This window comes from Ammospiza nelsoni, chromosome 7 (genome assembly GCF_027579445.1).
Source record: "Ammospiza nelsoni isolate bAmmNel1 chromosome 7, bAmmNel1.pri, whole genome shotgun sequence".
Lineage (NCBI taxonomy): Eukaryota > Metazoa > Chordata > Aves > Passeriformes > Passerellidae > Ammospiza > Ammospiza nelsoni.
In genome coordinates, this window is record NC_080639.1 from 23,833,003 (window position 1) to 23,852,208 (window position 19,206).

Consider the following 19,206-nt stretch of genomic DNA (forward strand, 5'->3'; position numbering starts at 1 on the left):
CCTGCTAGAAATACAAGGCACTTAGTCATGATGTTGGCACCTTGAAAGGCTTTTTGTTTGGAAAGGCAAAGTAGTCTTCTTGGAAGCAAAAGGCTGCTGTGCATTACTGGGAGCTCTGTGGTAGGGCCCTCCTGTATCTGAAATTCTGTATTTGGTTATCTCTACAGGCATGGTTGAAATTTGCTCAGCCATTAGCTCTGCTTTGAAGTGAGCTGTAGGTATTCATGGGGATATATAATGCTTGTGACTTGCAATACAGAAACTGCTCACTGATTATGCTGAGTGATAATGTACAGCTCACATTAAATGCAGAAAACTCATTTATAAATAATAAATCCTATAAGAAGTAGGCTTTGGCATTATTACAACTTTGATAAGCTTTAATACAAACCCACTTTTTCAACAAGAGAAAACTGTATTAGAGTTCCATAGGTTATCACGTGACATACACCAAATACCATTTTTCCTGCATGTTCTTTCAAAAATTTTTTGTTGGTTGGTGGGCTCGCCAGGACTGTACATTTTGTATCTCCTCTTAAATTAATGTAAAACACAATTAAAGTATAGGACATGTGCATGAACCCAAAACTGAAACTAAGAGGCACCAATGCAAACAGCATTTTTTCCTATTCTTGGGCATTCTTTAATTTTTGAGCCAGGATCAGAGTTTGAGTCTATACTATCAAAGATAATATTTTATAAACCAATAAGCAAAAAAGGAGCTGAAATCAGAAGCATCTGAAAGCATATGTCACATATGTTGAGATACCTTAGAGAACCTCCCCTCTATTAATACACATATTGCTGATATATTTGTAGTAAGTTGGATGCTGGTAATTTCAGAATTGCTGGTATGTGTTCAGTAAATATGCACTGCATGCTATTAGTTTCAAAGTGAAACTCTACTACTAACCATTCCCAAACTGGGACAGTCAGTGCATTAATAATAACACACATTTGAAAAGATTGATGGGAATGCACACCTGCTTCTTCTTTTTATTTAAAAAGAGCCACGCCATCCCACCACATATTTAATTTTAGTTTCAATAGCTTGCTTTTGCATCAGGGTCACCAATGGGGAATTTCTGCTCTCTCCATTCTCCATTCTCTGTGTGGAGACTTTAAAGCTTTGCTCTTCCTGAAAATGAATTATTTCTGGTAACACAGATTCGATTTTGCTACATCTACAGACTCCTCTCTTCCTGGACCTGACTTCTGATTTTTCAAATAGCTCCTGCCTTGGCAGCCATGTGCAGTTTCCAGCAGGAGAGAACATGTGTTAACTTGCAGGTGTCTGTTTTTGTTCACAGCATGTCCACTCAATTCCCAGCCTGGCATACCTTCAGATCCTGTGTCCCCAGGAGTACACATTCCTACATGATGGGCACATTGGAAGCATATAAAACAGACTGCACATTGCATTTCCCAGTTTCATGTAAATTTAGTATTTCTTTCCATGAACAATGGCTCTTCCAAGTCTAATCAAAATGGATTTTCCTAGAAAAAAAAGGTTTTTTCTTGTGACTTTGCAAATCATTTTTTTAAGCAGCTGGAGCTCGAGGTATACAGCCTGTCCATGTAAGCATTGAATCAGAAAGGATGTAGCTATAAACTTGATTTCATTTCTCATCGTTTCTGTCAGTTTTCCCCTTTTTCTCCTTTCTTCCGTCTGGCCACCTGGTTCTCGCCATGTGCACGTTACTGGTGTAACACAAGTTACTTTTGGTTTCTGTTGCAAATTTTTTTCAGCAACACTTACTCGGCACTGCGAGCCCCTCCTCGCCCATCCCCGGCAAGGGCAATTGCAATTTCGCTGCCCCTGGCTCGGCGACGGCCGCTGGCCCGCGGCCAGGGGGGATCGAGGATCGCAGTCTGATGTGCATCATTTGTACCATTTGAAATATTTTACTTCCGTGTGTTTGTTAATTTTAGATTATTCCGTTCACCTTTTGCCTTTTCTTCACTTCTAGCAGTTTAGCAGTTACGCGTTCTCCTTTTCCCCCAACTGAGCTTCTAAGGTTTTTTTGGGGTTTCTTTTTAGTTTTAACTTTTCTGACCATGCGACAATTCGATCTGCTTTTCCAGTCTTTCTTCATGTTTTCCACCTTTTTTTTTTTTTTTTGATGTTGTTGTTAATTCCTTTCTTTTTTCCTCGTTTACTTTTCCTTTATTTTTTCTTATTTTTCCGCCTTTTCCCTCCACAGTCCCCCTCACGCTGTCGCTCGCGGCTCCGCAGCCTCGCTCGGGCCGGGCCGGCCCCGCCTCGCCCCAACCCCGGGGGCCGCTTTCCTCCTGGCAACAAGTGACGCGCGGGGGGCGGCCAATGGGCGGCGCCGGTGGCGCGGCGCTGGGGCACGGCGAGCCCGGCAGCCCCGCGCAGCCTGCGCGCCGCGGGGCACGATGGCGGGCGCCGGGCGCTGCGTGCGCGCCTGCGGCCTCGCCCTCACGCTCGCCTGGCTGCTGCTGTGCTGCGCGGCCCGCCGCCACCCCGCAGGTAAGCCGGGGCCGAGCGGGAGGCGGGTGCGCCGCGGGAGCCGAGGGTCCTTGAGCGCCCCGACGGGCGCCTGGGCGGGTCGGGGGCCGGTGTGACGGGCCTTCCGCCCCGACGGCTCCTTCGGGCGCCGCGCTCGGTGGCAAAGTCCGACTGCGGTGGAAACAACCTGGGAAACTTAGAAGGAGAAGCGAAGAAGGCAGGAAAAAGTCCCGGACCGCCCTCTCGGACCGTGCGCTTGGCCTGGGGCGTCGCGAAAGCCGGCGGCGGCCGCGGCTGCCACGTTCCCGGTGCCCACGGGGCCGGGCCGCGGCCTTTGGCCTGACAGCTCGGGGCCAGCGGTGCCCGAGCCCCGGCAGGTCCCGGCAGCGCGCTCCGCCGGCGCTGCTGTCCGCCGCTGTGTGCGCAGCGAGGCAGAAAAGGGAGCTCGCCTTTCCCGGCAGGAAGCAGGTGGAAAAGTTTCACGTTGAGCAAATTCTCGTAAGGCACAGCCGCTAGCCTAATCAGAGCTTCTGGGAAACAAGCTGAGCCCTTCGCTAAGTTGCACCTCACATATTTTTTTTATATCCGTGATAGTAACAGGCTGAGGTTGGTAGCTGAAGATGTCACTAAAACTTCATGGCCAGAGCACTGAAGTGAAGTAATTATTAATAAATTGCTGCCAGAGAGATTTGGTGAGACAGTATCAGCGGTTTTCCCAGGGAAATTTTAAAAAGTGATTTTCCACTTGGCATCAGCATAAGGGTTGCGGAGGAAGAAGTGAAAGAAGATGTGAGAAGAGGCTAAAAAGTTGTTAAATGAAATAAAAAGAGAAAGAAAATCATAAGGGAAGAATAAAAATCAAAAGCAGGTAAAGCGCAGGGTTAAAGGATACCACGAAGGCAGGTTTGGTTGTTAAAATGCCTTAGTTAGTAGGATGAAAGGGACAGTTGGTGGTGATGTGCTCCTTAAAAAATTTCACTTTAGTAGGTGGGTGACTTACAGATTCTTCTTTACGGTGTGATCAGCTAGGTACTATTTAAATACTTTTTGGCACTTACACAGTGGAAAATTCATGGGTACACTGGGAAGTAGTGGTAAAATTCACTGCATTAACATCACTGAATATTTTCCTCCCTGTTCAGCCAACCCTATTAGGAAGTCATAACAGAAAAACGCAGTAGGAATATGATTGACAGTGCATTACTATTAAATACAAAATACTACTCAGCAGATTCCTTATTTAAGCAGCAGAATAATAGCCCTGTGGGTCTGGTACAGCTAGGGTCCATTTCAGCCTGATTAGTGAAAGTTCTGTACTGTGGAGCCATCTTTATTGTGGCATAGAAATAGTTTTCGGGCATTTTTTCATGGCACTTTTTCTACTGCTGCCTGTAAGAAGTGTTCTTGTACTGACAGAAGTGTTAGCTTTTCTTAGTAGGGTGATCCATATACTTTTTAAATGGTACATTGTGCTTTATCAACTTTAATTTTTCTCTTTAATCACAAGCTCCGCCAGAACTGAAAATGAAACTCATCACAACTGAAAATGAAACTAGGGTCCCTATATAATTTTTAAAATTATACTCCTAATCTCTTGTGTGCTGTCTTTGGTGGGATACTCGTCCTAAAACTTTCTCCTCAAAGAAATGCTATTTAACTTAGTAGTACTGCAGCTGCACCCACAAACTGGTTCATATGTAAACCTCTCATGTTGTGTATCATATAGGATACACAGTTTAGAAAAAAAGTGTTTAGTAAGTTAATATTATTGTTAATTATATTTTATGGTGTCTGTTGTGTGTGTTACTGTGTTCACAGATAGGCATGAAGACAAGATTCTTTACCCAGTAAGCTTGCAAATTAATCAGGGGCTGATGCAATCAGTATATGTTAAATATAGAGGAAGAATTCTTGTTACTAGAATTGGACTTAGAAGTCTCATTTGTCTGTCCTCATTTTATAAAGACTTGGAAAGAGGTCTTTTTCCAAAGAAGTTAAGACTCACTAAAGAGCAGGAAAATTCACTGTGGCTTCTACAAAAGAGGGGGTTTTACATACCAACAGCAGTTGTGGTACTTCTCTGAAAGCATTGCTCAGAATGTGATTACCCTTTTAAAAATGAGCTTCCTGTGAAAATGATACTGAATCATAGCCATATGTTTGTTCTTACACAGGCAATGATGCTTTTACCATTCGCCATGAGAAACAGAACAAGTGCATACAGGTTCAAAACTCGCTGCTAGTCATAGGTGACTGCAGGGACACGAGTGAAGCTTTATGGAAATGGGTGTCCCAGAATCGCCTCTTCCACCTGGGCTCCAAGCAGTGCCTGGGACTTGATATATTCACCAAATCAGTGTCTCGCCTGAAAATGGTGGATTGTAACTCAGAATTGATGCTGTGGTGGCGATGTGTTGATGGTTCCATCGTTGGTGCATCTCAGTACAAAGTAACTATCATTAATAACTATGTGACTGCAAGCATAAATGCACCAGACCAGTGGAAAAGCAACAGTTCCTCCGGTGATATATGTCGGTATCCCTACCATGGTAAGTAAGTTTGCACTTTGAAGTTTTTTTCATTTGTTAAGGGCTTTTTGAGTATGTCTGAGCCAATAAGTTCTTAAAATTAGTTATGTGAAAAGATTGATCAGTAAAGCAGTAGAAAGTTGTGCTGTAGAGAGAAACTTCAAAGGTTTTTAATAAAAAATAACAGCACAATTGCAGAAATGTTGGTACTGAGTGGCTTTCTTAGCAGGTTTAAATCCCCCCTGCCCCATGTTTAAGTTAATTATGAAATACCAACCACCTTCTATCAGAACTGACACTGCCCTCCTCACCATGATGGGAATTTTCCTGTTAGCAGGGTTTGAGGATGTTTTCTTTGCTGGTAGGCTACACAGTCAAATTCAGAGCATGCTGCCAGCTGACAGCCTGCTGGACTGTGAGCTTTGGTATGGTAGTGTGTGCACTTGCCATGGAAGCCAGTCTTGTCTGAAACGTCATGCTGCCTGGAAGAAGTGGTGAAAATGTGCTTTGCCTTTTCCCTCTCCTGTATGTGTTGATTGTTAAAAGTCCTTGTTTGGTAGGACTCTGCAAAGCACCTGGATTTCAATAGGACAATGAATTATCTCTATCTTACCAGGATGGGGGAGACAAGTTTCTGCTGTTTCTCAGAAGAAAATGTACAGAAAAATATTTCTCAATGTAGTTTTTCAGTTCTGGCATTGCTGGATATTATCTGTAACAAAAAGATATGGTATTTTAAGACCACAAGTGTGATTTGCATGCATTTAGGTTAACTGTGTCTGTACAAGAAGTAACACTGATTTGCTGTATTTTCCATGTCTAGCAAGGGGAATGTATTTACTTATTTATTTTATATATATATATATATATATATATATATATATATATTTAATTATTCTTTTTCTGCAGAGGTTTATACCAAAGATGGCAACTCTTATGGTAGACCCTGTGAGTTCCCCTTTCTGTATAACAAGGTTTGGCATCATGACTGCATCCAGGATGAAACTCACACGGGCAGGAAATGGTGCGCCACTTCTGAAGATTATTCTCGAGATGGAAAATGGGGAATCTGCTTACAGCCAGGCACGTTGGGCTTCTAAACAGACATCCTAAAAGCATTTTGTCACTTTGATGTACAGCTCCACCCTTGTGTGGCTGTTAAGCTGTGTAAAAGCTTTTCTGTTGCAGCGTTGGCTTAAACTGCAAGTATTAGTGATGACCAATATAAAAACCAATAGACCCTATATATTATATTCAAAACCTTCTCTTTTGAAACTTTCGTAATGTTTCTGTATAGTTGTAGTTACAAGTACCTTCTGCTTCTTTTAAACAGAGGATGGTTGTCATGATAGCTGGGAACATGATCCAGGGTCTGAAAATTGCTACCAGTTTAATACACAGTCTGCTCTTTCTTGGAAGGAAGCTTATATTTCATGTCAAAGGCAAGGAGGAGATTTACTTAGCATCCAAAACACATCTGAATTAAGTTACATACAAGGTAGGTGTAATTATTCACATATGAATACTGGGAAATCTTTATAAAGTGGAGGCAGCACTTTAGGTTCTGTCCTAAATCTCCAGGGCAAAAGTTGATTGTACTTCAAATATTTTGGCTTTCATTTGTGTAGCAAAATTAAGGTACTAATCTCATTTTAGGGAGTTATTTAAATTTGTTTGTATGATTTCCTTATAGCAGTTAGGTGTTGTTTATATTGTTAATGAGGAATATCCCCAAAATCTTAAATACAGGCCAGAGTGGCTGTTGTTGTTTTAGCAACATGTTACTCTCTTGCTATGAAATTGTCCTCCCTGATGTTCAGTCTTGACATGGAGAAATTACCCAAGTGCCTTTGGGACTATGAAACCAAAGGAGAAACACCTGAAGACACTGGGAGGGAAGGCTTGAGTGGCTTAATTCCTCCTCAGTTCAAGAAAGTTTGCATGCCCAATTATATTAGCAATCTTTCTTTCCTGAAATGCATGCCATTTCAGAATGCATTTTCAATTTAGAGACCAATAAAGGATGAGCATTTTATGCTAATTGTTTTCTTAAAAAAATATCTCTAGGCAAGGATGACATTGCTGAGGTCTTCTGGATTGGCTTAAATCAACTGGATGTTTCTGGTGGTTGGCAGTGGTCAGATCACAAGCCTTTGAATTTTCTCAACTGGCATCCAGGTACTGATATTTCTGATGGTATTGACAATATTCTCAACAGTAACTAGTATTACCTTTTTTTTCCATCTCATTCCACTTTCAGAAGCATCTTTTTCTCCTAGCCAGCAAATCTTTTTGTTCTCATTTTATATTTACAGCTGATTAGGTTAATAAATCTCTAAAAAAGGTAAAACTTAAATAGTATTTTTGAAGTCCATTTTAGTAAAGTACACACAGCTTTCGTAGCTGCTAAATTTCTCCTCTCACTGTCAGAATGACACTGATTTCCCTCAGATATTCTGATGAATATCTGAGGGAATATGATTTGTGTTCATGCAAGGGCTGATGTTACTTAGAAGCTTAACTTGGGTTTTTAAACTTCAAGGTTGCCTAAATGTCAAGGTGAAGATGAAACCCTTGAAAAACCTTTTTTAATTACTCCAGAGGTGCTGGTAAGATTAGTGAGACTATTTGGAATTTCCAGGATGAATTTGTAATGTTCTCACAAATATTTTTTGAATCTATGTGTATTTGAGAATCCCAGAGTCTTAGTCAGGAATATTGAAGCTAATGTTGTGCTGTCATTCAAGCTGAATTTGAGCTTTTTTTAAGTGGAATTCTCTTTTTTCCTGTAGTTTCTAAAGCAGTGCTGCAACTGGAATTCTGTGAAAAGCTGAGAAGTAGTTTCTGTTACTTCTTTGGTTACTTGGCCAAGAAATTTCTGTGGGATTTTCCAAATGCACTCTGTCTTTTGGAAAGGTTAAGAACTTTACTGCTTGTACTGTTGACTGAACCTTCTTCTGGAGCTGTGACCACACTGTGGGACTGTAATGCAGAGCTAGAGGCCAGACTATCCTGAGATACAGTGGCATAATTTGGTCTGCAGTCATGGCAGACATATTCATGTCTACTCTCTTGTGAAAGTATTTACTGGTTCCTTATAGGAATTTTGATACCTGCAAGTTGAGCCCATTAGTTTTTCCTTTCCCTTTACTGCTCTGAAAAGACCCTGTCCCTCTATTCTCTTTCATGGAGAACTGAGATTTACCCTGAGCCTTTTTCCTGCGAGCCTGAACTAACTCAGTACAGGAGGAGCTCTGTGTAGGTCACAGCTTGGGTTTGCCTTGAGGCTCAAAGAAAAAGAAAATCAAAAAGTTCCATTGGAAAGGGGCTCCAAGGGAAGCTGAAGACTGAAAAAAGAGTTATTCTCTGTGCTGTTTCAAATCTGGGGCCTTGTCTAAGGTTTCTGTTATGGTAAAGGTTATGGTTAGCATTGAGAGAAAGTGCAGAACTGTGTTTGGAGCGGGGGTGGAATGGGACTGCCAAAGGAAACTGAGGGCTGTGAAAATGGCTCTCCCCTGAGATATTTCTAGTCTGGGAAAGTGCTCAGCCAAGGGTTTCTTGTATTGTAAATAGAACATTCCTCCTGATTCTATGATTAAACATTGGAAAAGAAGTCAAGATTCCTTGATTCTGAAACCTTCTGTCTCAGAAAAGACATTCTGTGTGACCTGTGCTAGGACAGCTGCCCTCAGTTGATGCAAGTTATGTTCTTCAAATAAATACAAGGAGCCATACTATCCAGAGTCTTATTCTTGTATTGAACACCAGTAGTGAAAAGAAGCAGTCACTGCCTTACTGTGTGATAACTTGTGCTGTTATGTTTTTATTTGTTCCTGTCTATAGATGTGCAGAGTTCATCCCCACTGGATGGGATGAGTTGTGTGGTGATGAATGCTGCTTCAGGGCAGTGGCAGAGTTACCACTGTGGGGCTCAGCTTCCATATGCTTGCAAGAAGTCACTCAATGAAGTTTCAAGTGTTCCAGGTAGGACAGTTTGCATTTTTGAGTTTTGTATGTTAATGCAAGTATAATGTTCACTTATGGAATCATTCTTTTCCCTCCCAAGCCTTTTCAGGCATCTCTGCCAAAACATTTTCACAACAGCTTTGGTTTTTTAGCAGAGCAGAAGCAAACTCTGTTTCTTCAGTGTCAAGATGATGCATCACAAACAGTTTTCATTTTTTGCAGCTTTCTCATTCACACATAAAGCATTTTGCAGCAGTCCTGCCCTTTTCATCACATTTTTCTCCATGGCTTGTGCCTTCTTTCATGTATTACTGGGAGTCTGGAACTGGCAGTTGCATCCCAAACCTTTCCACCTTTGCTTTAAGCCCATTTCTCTTGCTCTTGGTGTGTATTGACATAAAGTGGGACTTACCTGGGTCTTGGATCAAACTCTGTTAAATTCAAATAGAAGCAGTCAGGTAACCTTACTGTCCTCTTAAACCAGGCCAAGCACTGAAAATCAGAGTGCAAGAGTTGGTAGTTTGCTCAGTGTGTAATCTTTACTGACCCCGAACAGCTCTTAGAAGATAATAATTCCTTTATCTCACCCAACACACACATACAGAGGCCTTCAGTGTTTACAATGACGTGTAACTGCTTCCATGCTTTTGGCCATTTATCTACACCTGAATGTCCAACCCTTCCCATGGCCATGACCTCTTCTATGCATGCTTTGGCCTTACCCAGTTCCCAGGGCTCTTCTGCAAAAACTTTTAGTGAAACGTAATTGTCTTTGAATGACTCTTGAATATCTTGAGAAGAAAAAAATATTTAAAACTAGGCATTTGTTGAGTTGTGTGTTTCTTTCCTGCAATGAATCAACTTGATTTGTCTTCAGTTGCTTTTGAAATCTTGCTTACAATTACTTTTGAACCTTTCACTTACACTAAGACCAGTTTAATGTAATGCATTCTTGCCTTTTGCTTCCATTCCCACTCACTTCTTTCCCCTTCACCCTACTTCATGGCCCCAAAAAATATTCTGTGTTCTCCTAATGCTGCATTGAAGTCTATTTGTTTGGCTAAGCTGTGACCCTTTCTTTCATGAGCCCTGAAGGGATATGAACACATTCTGATTGCTGCCTTCTGGCTATTTTCAAGGGGCTGCTGACTTTAAAGCCAACCCTTTGCACTAGGCATTGTAAAACAAAAGCCTCTAATTCCATTTCTCTTCATTATTAGAGTTTTGGAGACACCTGGACACTCGGTGTGATCCAGGCTGGCTCCCCCACGATGGCTTTTGCTACATGCTGATAAACAACCAGGCACCTTGGAGTTCAGCAGAGGAATTGTGCAAAGCAAATAAGAGTAATCTCATCAGCATTCACTCATTAGCAGATGTTGAACTGGTTGTTACAAAGCTTCATAATGGTGAGTTGGGGTAGTTGTAAAGGTCAAGCACCAAGTGCTGCACACCATAATTACAAACTGCTTTCCATGTTCTAGCATACAGTTGTCATAACCTCTAGCTTTTAAATATGGGTGTTAAAGCTGAGCTTGTACCCAGACTAGTGTTGAATGTTGCTGTGCAGATCCAGGCCCCCTGTGTTAGGACTTGTTCTGGTTCAGTCTATTAATTTATTTATTTACTGGGCTAACCTGCTTCTAGTTTTGTAATACTTTGTGCTTAATTTGCTCATTCAAAGAGAATAGTAGATGGTCAATATTTTGACTGCTGAGTCACTGCACTAATAAATAGTACCAATAGTGTTTGATGTTATGTCTTTGCATACACTCTAAATTTGGTTGAGGGTATTTTGCTTTTTTGCTTTCTTGTGTGTTCGTTTGTTTGTGGTTAGGTTTCTTTCCTGTTTGTTCCTTCTCTGTTAAGCTTACTCATGGTCATGTGAGTATAAGTTAAGAAACAAGATAACAAACATATGGTCTCTTCTCACTGTAAGAAAAATGGTATCACTATACTGCTGCACAGTATGATAAAAAATTTAATTTTGCTAATAACACATTGCTTTCCTGTTAGTTTGAATATTATATTGAAACAAAAATGTTGTCCTAATTTTAAATTACAGATGTTGAAGAGGAAATTTGGATGGGTCTCAAGAATGATGATGTGCCAACCTTGTTCAAGTGGTCAGATGACTCGCCTGTGGTTTTCACCTACTGGGATCAGAATGAACCAAGAGTTCCCTTTAACAGCACTCCCAACTGCGTGTCATATTCAGGCACGGTAAGAATACAGTGCTGAGTTTGGTTTTTAGTTGGTATTTTTTCATCGTAGTAGAGGGAACATTGGTGTGTGTGAAAGTCAAGGAGGAGGATAAAGCAGCTAGCTGATCTTATTTCTGGAATAATCCTTAAAATACATTTTTCTACAAGTAAATTTCTTAGAATTATTTAGCTGGAACTTCATAGCTGCAAAGAATGAAAGAAATGACTCCTAGCTCTGAGACTAATGCATTGTTGGCCAGACTGTATTTCGGGTTACTGTATTTGTGCGTGTCTCTGGCAGAAAGGTGGGAAGGAAGAGATATCTGTGTTCAGTCATCTCCCAGAGCAGTTTGGGTCACCCAGTCTGAGGATGGAATGTTCTAAAAAGGGTGTTGGTGAAGAAAGGAGGTCACTAAGAGTGGGAAGCAGGCTGTATCCTATCCTGCAGATTCATTAGAAAAGTGGAGCATGCATTTGCCTGCTGTGTCAGCAGCCTGGCACTGGAGTTTGTGCTCAGCTCCTCTGAGCTGTCTCTGAGCTACTTCCACATTACACTGAGCACACCTCCTGCACCCATTCCCTTCCTGAACTAAGAGAGTTTGCACCACCCTGACCTTTTCTTTCCTTTCTGGGTGTGATCCAGAATCCTCCCATCTGCATGTGTGTCAGCTTTCTCTCTCCCTTCCAAACATGTACCTGTGCATATAATCCAGGGCATCCCACCCAATATCTCTACTGGAGGCATTTTGGCTTTCTCGCAATGGAAACAGCCCCTGAAAACACAGAAATTCAAAGATTGTTAGAATTTAAAATATTTCTTTTTCCTTGCATTCTTACAGCTGGGACAGTGGAGGGTCAAATCCTGTGAAGAAAAATTTAAATATGTTTGCAAGAAAAATGGAGAGATTTTGAATGAAACAAAATCAGATGAAAGTTGTTCATTGGAAGAGGTAATAGGAAGCCTCTATTTCTTTTATTGTCATTTAGCTCTGAAACTTGCTTGAAATCACTTACTTCCTCTACTTCCATTTCTTTCTCGTCTATTCAGTAAAGTCTGTGAAACATTTTTTCTGAAAAAGGACATTTACATAGCATAAACCAAATTTCACATTCTTCTAAGCAGACTCAGGATGTATTATCAGTTTGTTTATTGATGAAAGTATTATGAGTTTGGACCCAGGAGAGGTTGTGTTTTATTTATTTATTTATTTTAAAGAATTTGATTTTATTAGAAATGTTATTGATAACACCATTTGTTCTGTTGTTTTTGCTCAAGTTATGTTTTAAAATTTAGAATAAGCATGTGCAACATAAAGATATGCAGAGGTTGTTAACTGAGATTATGTTTTCTTGCACTTCACTGGCTCTCATTTTTGTTCTATGACTTGAATTAATGTGGGGGCTTTTTTGGTTTTTTTGTTTGGTTTTTTTACAGTACGACATCTTATTGCTTAAATAAAGCTCTTGTCTTTTGAGCTAGCTTGGGATGGTATTGCTAGCTATTTCAGAGTTACTTGGTTCAGTTTTGTGTGGCATATTGCTTGCAACAGGAAAGATGTTTACCCCTTATCTTTCTTTCTGCATGACCTTTTTACTCTGTCTTTTCAGAGACTTCCAGCACATAGAGTTACAGCTTTCTGTGCTATTCAGACACCAGTGGCATTGCTAGACTAGAAAAGAGTTAACACATTAATGGTTCTTGAAATTTCAGTGTAAATATGGGAAGAAATGTTTGAGCAATAGAGAAATTTTTAAGTTCACACATTTTCAGTATCAAGTATTTTTCTCAGAAGTAAAGAGATACTGGTGTATGCCTCCCTAGTATTCTTGTGTTTGAATCCTGGCGTTGGTGGAACAGCATGAAAACTCCTATTGTTTTGAGTAGGACTGGGCTGTTGCCCTTGTGTTTCTTTGTAAATGCAATAGTGGTCAGAAGACTCTTCCCAGGCAAGCTAAAACAGTGGTGTATTTTATTCCTGTGGCCGCATTATTTTTTACAACTGTGAATCTGAGAGTTGATGATAGTGGACCTTGTGTGCAACACAGTGCATTTCTTTCTTGTATATGCTGTGCCAGCTTGTGGGCACCAGCCACTGTTGGCAATGATTTATTTTCTCCTGTAGGTAATGCCTAAATTAGGTTGTTTTGTATAAATGTGGGTTTTGTTCTCTAACCAGGGATGGGAGAGACATGGAAACTACTGTTACAAGATTGATAAAATGGAAGTTTCATTTGGAGCCCAGTGCAATCTTACAGTGATGAACAGGTAAAGCACATTTGTAATTTATGAGCAAGTTTAAATCACAATCCTGGAGATAAAATCAGAGATTAAAACTGTTTTATGATAACTAATGGTTTATAAAGAAAAAGCAGAAAGAGAATTGCTTTTGCCAAGAACTAGAAATGTGTAACAATGGTAAACCTACAATGTGAAATCTTCCTGGAAGTATGAGAATTCCCAGCTTGCTGACCCCATGTTGAATATGGGACTTCCTGGGTGACTGCTTGAACTGACTCATGTAATGTCCCTGATTTTTAAGTTATCTCAGTAGTTTGGTATCTTTAAAATATTGACTCTGATTAATCTGTGAATTTTCAGATTTGAACAAGAATTTATTAACAGTCTAATTAGAAAGCACACAAAAGTTGAAGAAAAATACTTCTGGACCGGTCTGCAGGATATCAGCCAGTCAGGAATATATTCCTGGGGTACAGTGAATGGAGAAACACCTGAAGCTGTGGCATACACTAACTGGAATTCCATGCAACCAGGTACATTTGAAAAATAAAAACACATAAAAATACTGTCCTTTTCTATTGAGCAAGCACTGGAGTACCATGTTACAGAACTCCAAGCATGCAATAAAGTAGTAATTCACAATTATGTCGGGTTTTTTTGGAAACCAGCCAATGGTTTTAAATGTGGTTTTGGTGGCTCTAATTTTAGAGTTTTCGGGAGGATGTGTGGCCATGTCCAGTGGAAATTCTCTTGGAAAGTGGGAAACTAAGGATTGTAAAACCACTAAAGCATTTTCTGTCTGCAAAAAATATATTGGGAAGCCCAAGGAGCCAGAAGTGCTCCCAAAGCCAACTGATCCCTGTCCCCCTGGGTGGCATAATGGATCCGGCCTTGCCTGCTACAAGGTAAAATGTTATTCCTGTTTGATGTTAATTGCTGATTACTGCCTTGGAGGAAGTGAGTGATCAGATATTTTGTGGGCATAGCAGCTCTTGAGGGCATTTTCAAGGTGCTGTCACCAGGAGAGGGAATTGGTATTGATTCAGATTGACTGCCTGTAGATACTGCCCTGCATCATCCTCTGCCATTCCTGGGAGGTGCATTGTGCCTCTTCTGTGGGCAGCTGACTGGGGAACAGCACTGGCCCTGTACTGCTGCCCTCAGGCATGCACAGACACCTGGTTAGGGAAGGAAAGCATTTTGCATCACCTTCCCTTGCCCTTTTCCTTTCTGTACTCCAAGAGTATAGATGGGAGAGGTAGGATTTTCTCTTGTTTGAATACGACTATATAAAAACATTCAGCCTCAGTTGTATTTTACTGTTTTGAGGTGACCAGTGGAAGCAAGCAGCTGTGCTGTTTAGCTGGAATGGCTTAAATAAAATTTTATTTAGAAATGCAGGGTTTTTCCTTCTATTAAAAATTAAATCAAGTTAAAACTGAAGCTGTTCATTGGATTCATTATTTTTTGACTCAGTGTCTGCAATGAACTGTTTCTTGTAAACAGCTCATACAGTAAAGTGGGGAAACCCAGATTGAATAACAAGGGTGTGGGCAAGCACCCTGAAGGGATAGGTCTGTGCTGCTGTGCAGCATAGCTGTCCCATAGCTGATGGACATGACAGCTGGCCCTGGCACATTCTCCACAACTGCTGTTGACCAAATGCAGCATGTCTGTGCAGAGATCCAGCTGATGGGAATTGTCTTGGACTGAAACCAAGGGGATCAAGTGGATGTGTTAGCTGAGGTGTATGAGCCAAACTTGCACCTCAGATGTGTACAGGTTTCCAAAGGGTGTGCCAAAGAACTTTCTTCGTGCACAGCACTTAAGTGAGACTAGTTTAAGTGAGCATTAGGCTTTGTAGTTCACCATAAATTTGAAAGAACAACATCCCTTAAAACTTATAACTTGACTTGCAGTTATGGAATGAGCTGGCTGGTGGTTTCTAAAATCTTTCTGGTAAAGAAAAGCAGAGAAAGTCTGTCATGTGGAATATGTTGTGTTTGAAACAAATTTTGTCAGCTAAACTTCAGAGCCTGGCTGCTGTCAAGCAAACTGAAAGAAAAAATGTTAAAAAGTCAAGTTCTTTCCCTATGGAAATACCAGTTATTGGCTCTCAGGTGGCCATATTTTAGTAGAACAGGAGTGTTTTAAAAATACTGCCTTGTGTCATTTTCTGCTCTGACATTTGGCTGTTGTGAAGTTCTTCCATAGTGAAAGAGTGCTGCGAACCAGGACCTGGGAAGAGGCAGAAAGGTTCTGTGAAGCCCTTGGTGGCCATCTGCCTAGTTTTAGCCACTCAGAAGAAATTAAGGCACTTCATTCTATCCTGAGGAAAATGATCAGGTAACAAACTAGCCATGTTCTGAAGTTTTGATTCTGCAGTGGCTCGCAAATGCTGCTGACCACAAATGGCAAATACGAGATAGTGTGTGCCACCTGCATTTCCCACAGAACACTTTGATGAGGCATTTGAACTCCCTTGCTGGGAAATGTCACAGGAGTACAGCTTGGGCTGATATTTCACAGTGCTAGAGGCAGCACAGGAAGAGTAACTGTAATGGAAAATGCTCAAAGCTCAAATCTAAGTCTGTTGTTACAATAAATTATTCCTTCTCTGTGTTGAATTTTGGCACACCTAGACAGTAAATGTACTTACTCTTTACTGGTACATTCTTTAGAGATGAGTTATTATTTCAGTTTTTCAAATACATCTCATTTTTATTCATGAAATGCTTCCTGAATAAACTGGGTGCTAACTTTTGAAAATGTGAATAATGTAGTGTCCAGCAATCTGGTTGGCACAGATCCTATTTGGCATAGCTACACTGACACTATATGGGCATTAGATGGGTGTGCTGACTGTTCTGGTATCAACAGATTAAATGCTAAATAATTTATGATTTTATAGCTTTATTTTTAATCAAATGAACTGTCACTGCAAAGCTTTATTAGGCATTGGTGTGTTGTCAGATCCTTGTGTAATATGGTTTTTTTGATTGACAGTCTGTTTTTGCAGAATTTTTTACCTTCTAAAACTCAAATGCTGCCAGTTATGTGATGTAAATTTTTTCATCAACAAACTAAATCAGGATTATTGCAGAAGCTGCCAGCATACAGCAGTGATTAAATTTTTAGACCTGATGACTGAAGTGGTGCCTTCTTGAGAAACCAGTGAACTTTTTTTAGAAGTGCACAAGTCATGAAGATTACTCAGTGTTTATGTTAATAAGAGACAAAACCAAACTTGTATGCTCTATATATAGATAGCTTGGCTTATGTAAAAGCCACTTGTGATTCCTTTGCTAAACTGGCTGAAGTCCCACAATAAAAATCAGTGCACAAATGATTTCTAGCTGCAGACCTTATTAGATGGTTTTGCAGTTACGAATTTAGTTTTAGTGCACCTAATCTACAATGAAATGTGAATAGAGAAGTCACATTTTCTTTTCCTATAAGTACTTGGAGCTGCTTTTCAGCTTGAAGACTGTCTGAGGTGTTAATTACATTTTCTGTTAGGAGTTTAAAGGTGGAGACTTCTGTCTTTCCAGGAGGTGAGTTGACACAAAATGCTCCTGCATTTCCCATAGTTCAGAAATTTCAAACTTAGTCTGAAAGCTGATAAGTCCCAGTGTTTCAATATTATTCCAGCAGAACTTAAAATGAGGGGCAATATATTGAGTCTGGTAGAAATTGACTCTGCAGTTAATGTTGCAGTAACTGCTCATATCAAATATAACTGAAAACACAATATTTTCTTCTGGTCTAACCCCTTTCTGAGCACTACAGAACATTCTGAACTGAAATACAACATCGTTAATATTGCCTGAGGTATTTTAAATAATGTTTGTTTAGATAACATGATGAATTGTTGAAGATAGTTATGCTTTTAAATTACTCAGAGGTGTTGATTACATAAAATATTTTGGAGGTCAGGTGTCAAGGGTAGTTAATATAAAAATCAAGCTCATTTGAGATAGGAAGCCATGTGAATTATTTCACCAAGAGCAAATACTTTAGCTAACTGGGAGAAATCACGCTAAGGTGATATTAGATATGATTAGCTGCTGGAGTGTGCTGGCATGCAGTTTGTTCATACTCTCTGTATTTATTCAGTGCAAACTCCAACTTAAAGCATTCATTCAGTGCATTCATTTCAGTGTGGGGAAGGAGCCACACCTCGACTCTCTTGGTTTCAGGTTTTTTCCCCTTGCACAGTTCTCTGGTGACTCATTGAGAGTTGTTTGTTTTTAAATGTTAGCAGGAGTCATTTTGGTTCACCAGGAAAAGGGCAGCTTGCCTAGTCCATTCTGTTCTTTACTCAGATTCCACCTTAGAGTCAAATAAGAGCCAGAATCGCTCCAGCCAAGGCAGGCTATTGCCATTGGAAAGGAAAATAAAATTTGCCTGCCAGCCTTCCCCTCTCTGGAAGAAGTAGGATAACCTCTTTTGGCTTTAAGGGATGTGATACGGACAGAACAGATCCAGTTCAGCTACTTCCATTCTTTTTGGACTGTGTGAGCATTCTGCATCTTATGGCTGGTAGCAATGCTGGACACAGGAGGAGAAGCAGCTTGGACTGGTTAGAAGCAACATTTCAGCAAGGATGCCTTACTGGAAAGAAATCCAGGTTGCCTTTTATATGAACAGCTCTGCTGCTGTAATTTATTTGGTTCTAGAAAGCCTCACAAACACTTGAGTTTGAAAGAAAAAAATCACCTTAACAGAATGGCCAAAACAGCAATAAAGCTGAGATGCAAGCTGTAGTAATTGCATTAATTCAACTTCTCTTTTCTTCCACTCAAAAGCAGGTAATTAGCAGGATGTGATTTAACTAGTGCAGTAGCCTGTTACAGCAGGGATAACAAGGTGACCCAATGGGCTTCATGCAGAGTTTTAGGCCAGCACTGTCTTAAATTGCACCACTAAGGAGTTGGCCCAGATGTATACTTTGCCTCTTGTCAAGAACTAGGTTGACCTACAAGCCCTAAAAACTTCACTCTTAATCTTGTGTTGAAGCTGTTATAAAGGACAGAGAAAATAATTTTCTATTTTGGTAGTTAGAATATGATCAGAAAAATTACAGGTTTTTAGTCCCTTTACAATCTGAACTGTATTTATTCACTCCTGCAGTATTTGACTTTTATGAATGTTTAGCTCTGTGTAAAGAAAAAACAGCAGTATTCTACAGGGAATGCTAGAGATTTAGGGTCTTTCAGTGTCAGTGTGGAGTCCATAGTAAAGCACAAATTGCATGTATGTTTTAGTTTAAAACTCAGGATACTTTAGGTTTTTAGAGACAGTTCCAGGAGTGTAGCTCAAAGAATACTCTGTCACTGAAAAATCCATTTTGATATCAGTCCGCAGGATGAATTTTAATGCTTTGCAATGAGGAGACAGATACTTGAAGCACAAGCAAATTCCTTGCTGCAAGCTTAATTGCAATAGAGAGTCTTAATTTCTCTTTGTCTTAAATAGTTGGTAGAATTCTTTCTTATGATGAGATGACAGTATAATTTCAGAGGGTTATCAGAAGGCTTTACTGAAGCTTAAAAGTACTGTCAAGTGTAGTGTAGCAGTTACTAAGTTACTCATGGTCATGTCTGAACAATTCCAAAAGAAGCAAAAGAGATATATTAAAGCTTAAGAGCCCAGTCAGCTGAAAACATGTTCTGTTTGCAGGCTAGTGATTGTAAATTGGGAGATAAGCTGGAGAAATTCTTGACCTGGAACCTTTCTTGTTTTTAATTTATTTATTGTATAATAGCCAAATATAAATTGAAAGAGTTTGAAAAA

At 40.3% G+C, this 19,206-nt stretch overlaps 1 protein-coding gene across 3 annotated transcripts in view; it reads left to right on the top strand.

Annotated features, from left to right (window-relative positions):
- Positions 1 to 2,352: 2,352 nt before the first annotated feature.
- LY75 (lymphocyte antigen 75) overlaps positions 2,353 to 19,206 on the top strand; it is a 43,525-nt gene continuing 26,671 nt past the window's right edge. For all 3 annotated transcript variants that reach the window (XM_059475547.1, XM_059475548.1, XM_059475549.1), the window contains exons 1-13: positions 2,353 to 2,494; positions 4,648 to 5,022; positions 5,911 to 6,084; positions 6,335 to 6,499; positions 7,069 to 7,179; positions 8,845 to 8,985; positions 10,188 to 10,376; positions 11,033 to 11,190; positions 12,011 to 12,121; positions 13,349 to 13,437; positions 13,771 to 13,943; positions 14,119 to 14,315; positions 15,614 to 15,756. In XM_059475547.1, the coding sequence (XP_059331530.1) occupies positions 2,401 to 2,494; positions 4,648 to 5,022; positions 5,911 to 6,084; positions 6,335 to 6,499; positions 7,069 to 7,179; positions 8,845 to 8,985; positions 10,188 to 10,376; positions 11,033 to 11,190; positions 12,011 to 12,121; positions 13,349 to 13,437; positions 13,771 to 13,943; positions 14,119 to 14,315; positions 15,614 to 15,756 (2,120 nt within the window). In that variant the 5' untranslated portion in view covers positions 2,353 to 2,400. The remainder of the gene's footprint in view (positions 2,495 to 4,647; positions 5,023 to 5,910; positions 6,085 to 6,334; positions 6,500 to 7,068; positions 7,180 to 8,844; positions 8,986 to 10,187; positions 10,377 to 11,032; positions 11,191 to 12,010; positions 12,122 to 13,348; positions 13,438 to 13,770; positions 13,944 to 14,118; positions 14,316 to 15,613; positions 15,757 to 19,206) is intronic.